The sequence below is a fragment of the Aquarana catesbeiana genome, linkage group LG09 (genome assembly GCF_042186555.1).
Source record: "Aquarana catesbeiana isolate 2022-GZ linkage group LG09, ASM4218655v1, whole genome shotgun sequence".
Lineage (NCBI taxonomy): Eukaryota > Metazoa > Chordata > Amphibia > Anura > Ranidae > Aquarana > Aquarana catesbeiana.
The window spans coordinates 35642972-35657232 of record NC_133332.1 but is presented as its reverse complement, the minus strand read 5'-3'; the positions used below and the strand labels follow the sequence as shown (position 1 = coordinate 35657232).

At 43.0% G+C, this 14261-nt stretch overlaps 1 protein-coding gene across 1 annotated transcript in view; it reads right to left on the bottom strand.

The window, feature by feature from the left end:
* Window positions 1-399: 399 nt before the first annotated feature.
* LOC141107503 (major histocompatibility complex class I-related gene protein-like) overlaps window positions 400-14261 on the bottom strand; it is a 28618-nt gene continuing 14756 nt past the window's right edge. Inside the window, exons 2-5 of the mRNA XM_073598274.1 lie at window positions 11263-11529; window positions 5829-6104; window positions 4622-4912; window positions 400-1175 (exon numbers count right to left, since the gene is read on the bottom strand). Coding sequence (XP_073454375.1) covers window positions 1045-1175; window positions 4622-4912; window positions 5829-6104; window positions 11263-11529 — 965 coding nt within the window. The 3' untranslated portion in view covers window positions 400-1044. The remainder of the gene's footprint in view (window positions 1176-4621; window positions 4913-5828; window positions 6105-11262; window positions 11530-14261) is intronic.

Below are 14261 nucleotides of genomic sequence, written 5' to 3'. Positions count from 1 at the left end.
AAATTCCGTCTATGGCCGGCCTTAGACAGCAGTGCTTCATTATGATTCAAGCAGCATCTCTAAAACTTTTTATAATAAATGCTAATCAACGCTATCTAAAGCTGAACTTTTTTTTTTTTACGTTTTTTTTTTTATATATAGTGGACAAGGATTAGTGTCCATGTCAGGACTTGATTGCACTATGTGATCTCACTAGGAAGACTGACCCTATGTGTTCTGCTGACCATCATCACCAGATGTGAAAGTGGTAGGAAATTCAACATTTTAAATTGTTGTCAGAACCAGAAGAGAAAAAAAAAATCTACTAACAGGGATGCCTGTTTCTGTGACAACTTTCTAAGAGGATTTCCCTCAATAGGAGACATTTCTTATCACTTCCTGCTGTGAAAAAAAAAAAAAAAAAAACACTCTAATCACCATCTATCATAAGGTTTTCATCCTACTGTTTAGAGATTTGCACTTTATACAGTAAAACCTTGGTTTGAGAGCGTTTTGCAAGACAAGCAAAATGTTTTAATAAATTTTGCCTTGATATACAAGCGATGTCTTGATATACAAGTAGCGTCATATCACAACTGAGTATAAAAAAGAAGAGAGGAGCCTCTAAGTGTAGCAATATGGTTACATTTAATGAAGGTACAACATTTAGCAACTTATTGCTACACTTAGAGGTGCCTCTCTTCTCTTTTATACCCTGTAAAAAAAATGCTTTGATATACAAGTGCTTTGGATTACAAGCATGTTTCTGGAATGAATTATGCTCGCAATCCAAGATTTTACTGTATTTGTTTTGAACTAAATAACACAATTAGTAACTCAGAGAGTTTCACTGTTTTATAGTGGTTCAAGATTCATTCACTTTCTTTGCCCTGTACCCTCACTGTGTTTGGGGGAGTTTTTTAATTATACTCATTAGCAGCGCCAACATCCCCGTTTTTTATTATATATGTTTTTTGGGACACCACTTTGTGGAGTCTTTGTTGGGGAGGCTGCAGCTATATCTATACCCAAGCGTGGATTTTTAGCTTTTTATATTTCTTATACTTACCTGACCAAAAAAAAGTACACGCACATAAAAAAAGTAATGGCTAAAAACGAGAATGCTAAGAGTGAAAATCCAATTGTCCGACTGCGTTGATAGATAGAGATTGGAAGATGGTGTTGGTCTAGGAAGCCTGTAAAGAGAAGAGGTAGGCCCACTGTAAGAGTAGATCTATACCATTCACACTGATCTATAGTAGTGCTGTTACTGATTAAAATTTTCATGTTCGATAAATCAATTTTTTTTAATCGACTAATTTCAATTAATTATAACGCACATCCAACTACTTTTAGCTGATCTCCTTGCATTGCAACTCTGCATTAGTCAGTGGTAAATGTGGTATACACTATATACAATCACCCGACACTAGTTAGTTTCCACAATCCATGACTTAACTTCACAGTTCACACAAATACGTTTTAAATTCAAACTGTAGCACTGATGTAAGTAAATTTTTTTATTAAACTTTAAGAAAAATGTAGAAAGTTAGTTTAACTTTAAATTATAAAACTTATCTAGTATATTGGATGCCAGTCACTTTATGGTAGGCAAGTAGGCATCACTTTAGCCAGTTATGGCAACGGCCGAAGTTGGACATAGCGGGGCATGGCTAGGACATCACGCGTCAATCAAAAGCAAGCGCCGCTGTCATGGCAACAGCAGAAACCGATCTACACGGCAAAAATATCACAGCTTATTAGCCTCTAAGGACAACAATGTTAAAAACGGAGGTTATCAAATTTACCTACCCTTAGCTCACTTAATGATTCCAGTTAACCATATCCATATTTACCAGCACTGTCCAGGCTGTCCGGTGACGTCACGGACATTAACGTCACCGGACTCCTCCCCCCTTCCCTTCGTTAGCAGACAGAGGCACTTGGTGAAGGGGGGAGGAGTTTGGTGTTGTCAATGTCTGTAACGTCACCGGATCTCTGATGGAACTCCCAAAAGCTGGCGGAGAGGTGAGTACCGATGAAAAGAATTTTGATTGATCAAGAAAATTAATGATTAATCGAGGAATTAATCGTTAATTTCCACAGCCCTAATCTATAGTAATTAGTGCAATATGCATAGTCATTTAGCTTTTTAATAAAAACTGTTAACATTATCCAATATGCACAGATATTATCTTTGTGCTTTGCAATTGACTGACCCATTAACCACACGCAGAGCTTGCAACTGCCTCCCTTTTGGAACCAAATCTTTGTCCTTCTTTCCTTCTCAAATGCTAATCATTAAAGATCTTATGTGTAGACTTGTGTATAGAAATGTGCTATTGAACTGCCAAAAGTATTTCTTATGCACTATATGATGCACAAAGTTTCATCCAAATGTATTTAATATTTCATTGGTTATTTTAAATAGGAGGCCACAATTCTACTTTAACTTAATGGGTTAGGTTGAAGGGTTAAAGTATATCCAAAGACAAAAGACTGTTTTTCTGAATTTGCCAGAGCAGGGAAGGGCAAGTCATTCTGATTTTAAATGCTGATCTGCCCCTCTAGAGGAGATTTATCTTCTCTTCCTGTTTTTGTCTGGCACCTATAACCCGGAAAGAAAATAAGGGCAAATATCACATATGGAGACACAAAGGGCAATTCAATCCTCACAATGATCTCAACCTTCCCCATTCAAATATAATTTTTTTATTGGCATCTATGCCCCAGTTGAGTAGATTTCCCCTCACTTCCTATTCTTTATTCCCGTCGGGCAGTAAGTGGGAAGATTGTCCCCCACTTCTTTTTTAGCTTGCGTCTTAAAAAAACTTCTAAAAAATAGGCAGCAATAAAAAGTTTTTTTCACTTTATCAAAAGGAGAAGTTTGAGGTTATAAAAAAATAAAACATACATACATACTCACCTCTATGCTGTAGCATCGGTGTGATGCTGCAGCTGTCCCATGTCGGTTTTAAGACCGAGAAATGAGCAATCGCATGACCGCTGATCACTCACTTATTGGTCTGCTAAGAACAGAGAGCAGTCTCTGCTCTGCCCCTCCAGCCCTCACTGAAGCACCGGGCTAGAGAAGGGTCCAGCTGGCTTTGGCTCTCAGCCATGTGCTGAGAGCCAGAGCCAGCTGTTAATCAGGCAGCTGGGTGGATCCCAACAATATGGTCAGGATCCTTCCAGAGCCTGGAACGGCTCTGTGATGTCAGCTGACAACAGACTATACTTCTCTTTTAACCACTTCAGCTCCAGAGGATTCACCACCTTCCTTATCAGGTCATTTTTTGCGATACAAATAGAGCTTTCTTTTGGTGGTATTTAACACCTCTGCAGTTATTTTTTTTGCGCTATAAACAAAAAGTCCGACAATTTAAAAAAAAAACGTCATCAATTTAGGCCAATATATATTCTGCTACATATTTTTGGTAAATTTCCTAATAAGTGCATATTGATTAGTTTGCGTAAAAGTTATAGCGTCTACAAACTATGGGATATTTTTATTTTATTTTACTAGTAATGGCGGCAATCAGCAACTTATAGCGGGACTGCGATATTGCAGCGGACAAATCGGACACTACACAGTACACAGGCACAGTACACAGGCAGAGCAGATTGTTGCTCTGCCTGTGTACTGTCTAATTGGCAGGCCCTAGCAGACAGTGAGTCCGAGGTACCCGCCGCTGGGTGTAATCACAGTGGGCTGCCGGCAGCACGCGCCCCAGACCTGGAAGTGTCAGATCAGGTACTAGGTATGTGATCTGGCACAGAACAGCCGCCCTGCCGCAGTGAATGTATGTGGGGTGGTCGCTAAGTGGTTAACCTCTTGCTGACTGGCCAACACATTTGTGCAGCAGCAGAGCGAGGGAGCCTTGACAGCAACACGTGTCCATATCACACCATTTTTATATTCTGATCACTGCATGCTCCCAACACACTGGCTGAGCTGTCATTGACAACTCTTGGTCACTTTTAGGTCCAGTGCAAAAGATCCTGACATTTTGGTGTGGATGGAAGACACTGTCGAGCCCCACTGCTGGCAGCCTGTAAAGCTCTATGACAGGCTGCAAGCCTCTGGACAGTACACTCAGTCGTAGTAATGTTCAGGGCAGTATGCGTCCAGAGACAAATGCCCAGAATGCAATATGTCTGCGTTCCAGGCATTCTCCCTGGGCGTATACTGCCCTAAACATTAGCACCACTCGGCGCACCATCCTGCCATAGTAGCTTCCAGCCTCTCTTAAGAGTTTTACAGGCTGCTGGCAGTGGGACTGGATGGGGCACCTGTGCATTCTGACCACACTATAATCAATCTTAATAATCAATCTGATGGGAAAGACTCCTCATTCCAAAACCACAGCACTCACATGATCAGAAACTCCACTTCCATCTCCCACCATTGAAAAAGGGGGAGCTCGGCAAGGGGTTAAAAAAAAAAAAAACTAGCTGGGATTTGTGTTTAGATGTTTATGGATTGTATGAATAAGGAAAGAGCGAGTCCTTTGCTTAAATATATCGCACTAAAAACAGTCCCTCATTTCCTACCACTACATTAGAGGATTGGTAAGAATGCAACGGAAAATTCAAATGTTATCTCATATTATTCTACTTATGCATCTTGTCTGATATGTACCTTCAAGCTCCATCTCGTTTAGATTCACAATTAGTGTCTTCTCCAGGCTTCTGTGTTCCACATGACAGGAGTATGTATCATTGCTGACCAGAACTTCCACACTGACTCTGATCTGATAGGTGCCATCAGGATGGGGGAGAATTGGAGTATGTTCATCTGAAGGAAGATGGTCCTCCCCATTCCTCACCCACTTCACCTCCACAGATCGGGGGTGAAACCCGTACACCAGGCACTGAAGTCTGGTCATCCCGTCTGAACGATGGCGACCCCACACCTTCACCTCTGGTGGGACTGACAGTAAATTTTACAAAACAATAGATCATCTTCAGAAGTCATCTTCACAGGTCAATAGAACGAGAAAAATACAATAAGATTAATAAAAAAATATATACGATTTTTATAGCTGTTCAAAATACTTTAGATCTGACATCTACTGTACATAGCACTTTCCCAGTGCTATACAAGTGTGGGAGCTACAGTATTTTGAACATATCATATATTGAATATGGACTTGGAAATTCCTTGATTATCACTATCCCTGTATCTGTTGGGAGAGAGTTTGACTTCACTTCCTGTCTGGGTGACCACACAAGAAGCGAGGGAGAAGATTCCTAATGGTTACAGCCTGCGTGAGCAAAGTACAGGTTCATTCAGAAGAACAAAATTATCCTCTTTAGTAATGCTGTCCTTTTATAAACACCACCCACACATCGGTGAGTACAGCCCCGTCCTCCATAATCCAGCAGTCTTTCCTCTGACATGGTCCAAGCTGGTTCCTCTTCATACTGAGCATGCATGCTGAGGTCTTATATATTTCTAGGGGTAAGCCTTACTCCAAGGGACTGCTAAGGTGGCCTTGGTATGACTACTCAAAGGAATGAATGGGGACAAGGTGCACATACACAGATGGAGAGGGAAGGAAGGTAAGTATTATCCCAGGTGGGCTGCAATCAGGGGGGTGGGGACTTATTAAAAGGGAACATCACTAAGAGGATGAATTTTAATTCAGAGAGGAAAAAGCCACTGCGAATGTTATTTTCTGCATGGCACATTTCTAAATGCATTTTACAGTCCATTCATAAAATGCGGTCACCCATGAGAGAGCTCTGTGATGTAACTGTTTGCTAACGTTAAATCAATAGGTCCACTTAAAGGAGAAGTCATCCTTTAAAGAGACAGTTTAGCTATATCCTAGAATTCCCCTTACCATTTGTTTTCAGTTCCTCTTTCACATGTTTCCTGTACTTGTTAATCCATTCAACGCAGTTTTCCTCTGAAAACTCTTTATCTGCCCGAGTGGTTTGCTGATCCCTGTTCCATTCCTGTGTTAATATCTGTGCTTTCTCCACTGCTGGGAAATACTTTAATGCCTGCTTATCAAAGAAGACGAGTTCTCTTCCATTGTATCCAAACTCCGTGTGTCCGCCGATGCTGCAGTCCTCATAATACACGCACTCAAATTTTATTTGGTATGTGTGAAAGTCTGCAAGAGAAAAATTGAACTTTTATACTCACTGTAAAATCTTTTTAATTGAAGGACACGGCCAGATCGGTAGGTATTGTGTCACTTGCAGGAGTAGGATGCTAGATACAGAAAAAGAAACAGAGCACAACCCAGGGACAGCCCCTGTTGGTGGCCAACCCCCCATTTGCAACACACATCAGTTAGCCAGCAATATTAGAAAATAACACTGAGACAAAATATCCACTTAAAAGAGTGGGCGCCGTGTCCCTCAATGAACTCAGAAAAAAAAGGATTTTGCAGGGAGTACAAAACTACCATTTTCTCTTTCGTTCACTGAAGAAGAACACAGCCAAATCAGTAGCTCAGGACCAGATGGACATCACAAAAACAGTGCCAGATATCAGGGTGGGGACATAGCACAACTATCCAACAAGCAAGGAGGCACTATTTCCAACAGGACTCAAACTGATGCCTGCAAAACCTTGCGACCAAAACTAGCTTTGGCAGAAGTGGCAATGTCTACCTTGTAAAACCTGGTCTAAACAGACAACCAGGCAGCCACCTTGCAAATCTGAGAGGCAGGGCACACTGGTGATAAGCCCAGGAATGCGCTCAGAGTCCTGGTGGAATGAGCAGTAAAGGGAAACGGGGGGGGGGTTTGCCACAAAGAATGAACAGAAGGTGCAGCGCTCACAACAGACCTTAACCACAGTCTGACTAATCTATCCAGAAATAGTAGATGGTAAACTGGCTGGCCCTTCCTAAGACATCTCTGGTAATGAACAGGGAATTCTTTTGGCCAAGATCATGTGTAGCATCTGTTCTTTAGGCTGGGTTCACACCTATCCGAATTGGATGCGGCTTTCCCCGCATCCAATTCGCATAGCAGGAGAATATGACCGGCTCTCTATGGAGCCGGTTCACATGTCTCCGGGGGGTTGCGGAGTGCACTGCACATAAACGCTGTGCGTCTTTGCCTCCTTTTCAGGGCCGAATTCAAGCAAAGATTCTGCCCTGATTCCTCGGAGAACAGGGATGGACAGCGTAGCTGTGCGATCTGCGGCCAATTTAGGTGTGAACCAAGCTTTAGTCCCTGCAAAGCTGCTACTTCTGGTTGTCTGCATTTAAAAAAGACACATTTAGATTACCCTTATCTGTATCTCCTCACATAGTACCTATAAGATTGTCTGTGTAACTTCCTGCATCCCATTATGCCTTGCTGCAATTTATCTTTTATTCACTTGCAATTTTCTTTTGCTGTGCTGGCTGCTGTTTCATGTTTAAAGTGACAGCACAGTATTTTCCACTTTCACAAAGTAAACTCTAAAAGCCCAAAGCAAAAGCAGACAATGAAGAGCCACTTCTTTAGGATGGAAGGGTTATGACACAAAAAAGGCAGAATGTCCTCATTAAAATGAAAGGCCGATACAACTTTCGGTGAGAAGGATACAGTGCCTTGAAAAAGTATTCATACCCCTTGAAATTTTCCACATTTTGTCATATTACAACCAAAAACGTAAATGTATTTTATTGGGATTTTATGTGATAGACCAACACAAAGTGACACATAATTGTGAAGTGGAAGGAAAATGATAAAATAGTTTTGAACATCTCACAGATCTCACAGATGTGTTCAATACATCATCCAAAAGAAAGAGTATGGCACAACTGCAAACCTACAAAGACATGGCCGTCCACCTAAACTGACAGTCCGGGCAAGAAGAACATTAATCAGAGAAGTAGCCAAGAGGCCCATGGTAACCCTGGAGGAGCTGCAGAGATCCACAGCTCAGGTGGGAGAATCCATCCACAGGACAACCATTAGCTGTGCACTCCACAAATCTGGCATTTATGGAAGAGTGGCAAAAAGAAAGCCATTGTTGAAAGAAAGCCAAAAGAAGTCGCATTTGCAGTTTGTGAGAAGCCATGTGGGGGACACAGCAAACATGTGGAAGAAGGTGCTCTGGTCAGATGAGACCAAAATTGAACTTTTTGGCCTAAAAGAAAAAAGCTGTGTGGCGGAAAATGAACAATGAACATCACCCTAAACACACCATCCCCACCGTAAAACATGGTGGTGGCAGCATCATGTTGTGGGAAAGCTTTTTCTTCAGCAGGGAAGGGAAGCTGGTCAGAGTTGATGGGAAGATGGATGGAGCCAAATACAGGGCAATCTTAGAAGAGAACCTGTTGGAGTCTGCAAAAGGCTTGGGGTGGAGGTTCGCCTTCCAGCAGGACAACGACCCTAAACACAGAGCCAGAGTTACAATGGAATGGTTTAGATCAAAGCATATTCATGTGTTAGAATGACCCAGTCAAAGTCCAGACCTAAATCTAACTGAGAATATGTGGCAAGACTTGAAAATTGATGTTCACAGACGCTCTCCATCCAATCTGACAGAGCTTGAGCTATTTTTTAAAGAAGAATGGGCAAACATGTCACTCTAGATGTGCAAAACTGGTAGAGACATCCCCAAAAAGACTTGCAGCTGTAATTGCAGTAAAAGGTGGTTCTACAAAGTATTGACTCAGGGGGGCTGAATACAAATGTACCCCACACTTTTCACATATTTATTTGTAAAAAAAATTGTATTTTTTTTATTACTTTCCTTCCACTTTACAATTATGTACAAAACTTTGTGTTGGTCTATCACGTAAAATCCCAATAAAATATATTTACGTTTTTGGTTGTAACATGACAAAATGTGGAACATTTCAAGGGGTATGAATACTGTTTCAAGGCACTGTAACTGAGGATGAAAAACAACCTCATCTCTATAAAGAATCAAAAATGGCAGCAAAGAGTGGCTAATTCAGATCCTCTGCGTGCTGACACAATGGCTTTAAGAAAGGTAAACTTCTGGGAGAATGTCAGTAATGGAATTTTCTGAATGTTTTCAAAGAGGGGTTTTGTTTGAGGACAGAGATAACTAAATTCAAGCCCCACTGCATTAGAAGGGTTTAGAAGGGGGAGACAACTTGAGTAACCCCTTGAATAAAGATACAGACAATAAAAAGGTACAGACCAAGGTAAGAGGCCGTGGGATATTGGAAGAGTAAAGACAAGGCAGAAACGTGTCCCTTTATGGTGCCAAGGGCCATCTGGTGGGCCTCCCCACAATGAAGGAAGGCTTCTTTTTGTTGTACCCAGCGTCCTAATCCTGCAGATGGTGCAATAAGCACACCAGGACAGGGGCATCTAGGATTGGGGGGGGGGGGGGAATGATAGGCAACATAGAGTATCTGCAAGGGTCCCACAGGCACATTATTATGGGATGTGTGAGTAATGTGCATGTGAGCCCAAACCTGCCATTTTGTTTTTTTCTGAGGGCTGTAGAGGGTACTGGCTATAAAGCTGTAGGCTTCACTTTTTAGTCATGTTACTTATGCTTAACTGTTCCACTCAGCTCGGAGAGGAGAATACATTCTTGCCATCGCATGAGTGCAGCATTGTCCAGGAGTAGAGCCTACCCACCGCTGTGGCCAGGGAAAGAGGAAGGGACCATGACATCACTAGACCAGAAGACTGTAAAAGAAAAAAGGAATGTAAAATGGGATGGTTTTTAAAGTGGCAGGGATAAAGGGGTGAAGTATGAGGAACATGGAGTTGAGCTTTAAGTCAAACGTTTGTTTGAAATAAATTTGTCTTGCCAGAAATATCGGGGTACCCCACTGTAGTGTCCTCTGCCCCCCCATAGCAGTATTCTCTACCTCCCCCCTCCCCACACATTGGTGTCCTGTGCCCCCCCCCCCCCAAAGCAGTGTCCTCTTTTCCCTTCACATCATTCCCCACCCCACACAAACACACAACAGAGCTACCGTACAACTGGTGTAGAGCAGAGCGGAGAGCGGAGGCACTACAGTACTGGATAGAGGGCGGGAGCTGCCAGAGTTAACTTTTCATATTAATAAGCTGGTGATTGGTTGCAAGGACTGCTCAGCATCCTAGCAACCAATCACCTGCTGAACAATTTGAAAGGTTAACTGAGGCAGCTCCCGCTCTCGCCCACCATCCAGTACTGTGCTGCCTCCCACTCTCTGCTCTGCTGTGAAGATGAGAGCTGTAAAGGCTGGAGGGGAAGGACCAGCAGAGCAGGGCTGTGTTCATCATCTACCCATTGGCTGACCGCAGTTGATGGGTAGATCGCAATTGATAGCTTGCCAACCCCTGCTGTAAGGCTTTATTTACATGGGTGTAAGCCGTGCTTAACCACATAGGAATGCACAGGTGGTCTGGGTATCTCTGTGCAGGCAGTCCCATTGATGTCTACTGCAAGGATGTCAAACTGGGAGCAGTGGCTGTGTCCATGCTGCTGCTGCATCCCAATTGATATGAATGGGACAACTTCCTGCACAGGTATGCATGGCACACCTGTGCATCCCTAAGTGGGCAAACACGGCCCTCAATGGGTGAAAGCTTAAAAGTGAAGTTTTTTGGGTTTTTTTCAGGTTCATACTTACCTAGGTGGATGCAGCATCGGTCCGATACTGCATCTGTCCCATCCCGCTGATGGCTCAGTTCTCTCAGCTCCCCGAGCAGAGAGCTGCTGACTGTTAGTCAACGGCTCTCCGCTCTGCCCCTCTCCCCACGCTCACTGGAGTGCTGGGCTGTATAGGGGCGGAGCGGCCGTCTTAGGCTCTCAGCGGCTTGCTGAGACAGGCATCAGTCCAGTCACCTGGTAGATCAAGATTTTATTGCCATGATGACGTGGTGCCTGGACTGATTCCTGTGACGTCAGCAGAGAGCGGACTTTAGCCCGCTCTCTGCTGAAAACAGGTCACAGGAGTGCAGAACGAACTGCACTCCTGTGACCAATAGGAAAAGCTAGGCCAAAAGAGCTCAGGCTGGACTTCACCTTCAAGTACACCTGTGTGAAGGAGGACTAAAGTTGGCCACACGACAATTGTTAGGCAATTTCAACCCCTTTAATTAGCTTGCACCTTCCACCAGCACTATAACATGATCTATAGGACTTGTTGGCAGATTGTCATACTACATTGTTTTTTTTGCATTTGAAACCTGGTTCAAAAAATACATTTTCTATGTAAACCAAAATGAGGGTCTTATAGATACTACAAAACAGTAAGGGCTGGGGTTGTAGGGTTCAGCAAGTTCTTAAAAAAAAAAAAACCCTGCATCCTTCACACCATTTTAGGTAAACACTTATATTCTTACCGACAGATTGGTTGAACATTCTCTCAATGCGTTGCAGAGTGTTGCGGTGTGCTTGCTCATATTTATGGGCCAGCTGGGTGACGTTCTTCTCCCACATCTGTGGCTCCCTGGAGTCCTTCATCCAAACATATTGGCTGTCAACCTTTTGGGTATCGCTCTTATACTTTGCAAGCTGTAGGCCATCCATTACTCCCACAATGGAGTACCAGTGAAGGGGTTCCCCACTCTTTTTTAAGGCTGTGAAATAATACTGAAGGACGTGACTGTCTGTAGATACAAGAGACATTGGATCTGATTTATTACAAGGAAAAAAAAAGTCTTCACATTTTTTGTATTTTTTAGTAGCACACAATGCAAAAGAGGCCGTCTCAGGATCTCAGCCACATTGACTCGGATCACAATACCTAAAGGATGTGGCTATTCAGATCACTAAAAGCATTACCATACAAACAGAAGCTGAATTTACCACACATGTATTTTATTAATTTACCAGGTATAGGGACTGTAAAAATTAATGGTCAATGGGTATTGCATGCATTATGAATACCGTATATACTCGAGTATAAGTCGTTCCAAATATAAGTCGAGGCCCTAATTTACCACAAAAAAAAAAATGGGAAAAACGTATTGACCCGAGTATAAGACGAGGGTGAGAAATGCGCAGCTACTGTAAGTGGAAAAGAGGGTCAACAATGCCCATTTGCAGCATCACTGTGCCCATTTGCAGCCATAGGTCCCCTGAACTTCAAACTCGGTAGTTAAGGCTTCCTAGATGCCCCCTAGCTGCAGCCAAAATTTGGGGTCTCTGAACCCAAAGGGTCCGAAATGACATTGCTGCAGATGGACACAGTTGCCTGAATTTGGGGCCCTGTATCTTGGGGCCACTTAGTGCTAAGAACCCCAAATTTGGTGTGCAAACACAGTGGAACTAGCACCATAAAATGTCCAAAGCTGGTGTTTCTAGCACCAAGTGGCCCCGAGATACAGGGCCCCAAAATTCAGTTCAGAAGATGTCAAGCACTTTTCTGCAGCAGAGAATGACATTTTCCGAACCGTATTTGGGGCCCCGTATCTCAGGGCCACTTGGTGCTAGGAACCCCAGCTTTGGATATGTTGTGGTACCAGTTTCACTGGGTTTGCACACCAAATTTGGGGTTCCTAGCTCCAAGTGGCCCTGAGATACGGGGCCCCAAATTCAGTTCAGAAAATGAAATTTTTTGCTGCAGAAAAGTGCTTGACTCGAGTATAAGTCGAGGGGGGCACTTTCAGCACAAAAAAATGTGCTGAAAAATTCGACTTATACTCGAGTATATACGGTAATCAAATCTGTTAAACTTCCTTCTGGCAATATCTGAGTGAGCCTATTAAGGAGGGGAAAAAATGGTCAGTGAGGATCTCAACATTTTAATGATCATTTTGCAGCAAAAAATGATAATTATTAATAATAATGATTCCAAATAGTGATAGTTTCTGTATGTTTGTGAACTCAACATTTTTTGTGATTTTAAACTTTCTAAATTTTACATACACTATATTGTCAAAAGTATTGGGACACCTGCCTTTACATGAACATTAATGGCGTCCCAGTTTTAGTCTGTATGCCCACAAGGTTTAGGAGTGTGTCTATGGGAATGTTTGACCATTCTTCCAGAAGCACATTTGTGAGGTCAGGCACTGATGTTGGACAAGAAGGCCTGGCTCGCAGTCTCCACTCTAATTCATCCCAAAGGTGTTCTATCGGGTTGAGGTCAGGACTCTGTGCAGGCCAGTCAAGTTCCTTCACCCCAAACTCGCTCATCCACACTATATTGCCAAAATTATGCAATGGCTTATTCCATACAGCTATCTCACCAGGTCTTTTTTAAAAGGTTAGTCTTCTTAAAGAGGTTCTAAAGGCTGAATGTTTTTTACCTTCATGAAGCAGCCCCCATAATACTTACCTGAAATGTCCCTTGATCCAGCAATGTACACAAGATCATTGGCTCTCCAGGGACTCTCATTGGCTGAGAAAATAGCAATCACAACCATTGAGCCAATGAGGAGAGAGAGAGGGGGCAGGGACGAGCCGTGGCTCAGTGTCTGAATAGAAACGCAGAGCAGCAGCTACTTGGGTGCCCCCATTCCAAGCTGCTTGCTCTGGGGGCATTTGACAGGAGGAAGGGGCCAGGAGCACTGGCGGGGCAACTGAGAAGAGGAGGATCAGGGCTGCTTTGAGCAAAACCACTGCACAGAGCAGGTAAGTTTGTTATAAATGTAGTCCCCTTAGTGCTCAGTGTAGGGTAGGAAAAAGTATTTTTGACCCTCTGGTACCTCCCCCTGGTTCTAGAAGCTTGGAGAAGTTTCTAGAAGCCAGGAGGTACTGGGTGGAATATGGAGCGAGGAAGCTGTGCCGTGTTTGCCTTTAATTTCACTTTTGGTTATAGACAGCAATGGTAGTTCACATCACCTTTACCAAAATTTTTGGTCTCAAGGTCCCCAATACATACATACAAATTGATTCTTCAAAAAAACAGGGAGTGTGATACCCTTGGTAAAGAAAAAAACCATTATATATATATATATATATATATATATATATATATAATGTAAAAAAAACTACTTATTGCTGCGCCTATTCCCTTAAAGGCCCGTACACACGATACGAAAATCAGAAGTAAAATTTTGCCCGACGAACGAGTTGGTGATTTTTGGATCCTTAGCCGATTCCGTTTTCCGGCAGACAAAAGCTGGATGTACAGACTATAACATTTTTGTCGTACATGAACTCAACGTCTGATTTTGATTTAATTACTACGGTTTTTGTACGAAAAACCCCCTCCATTATGGTACATAGAAACAGATGGGAGAACAGGTGGAGAACAGATCGCAGAAGGCAGGAGTTAAGACAGAGAGGAGGAGGAGGAGAACACATGTCACTGCAGGCATGGACCGCTCCCTCAGCGACGTCACTGCGTGGCTAGTCTCTCTCCACACAGAGACAGCCGCTCCGATCTCCGGCT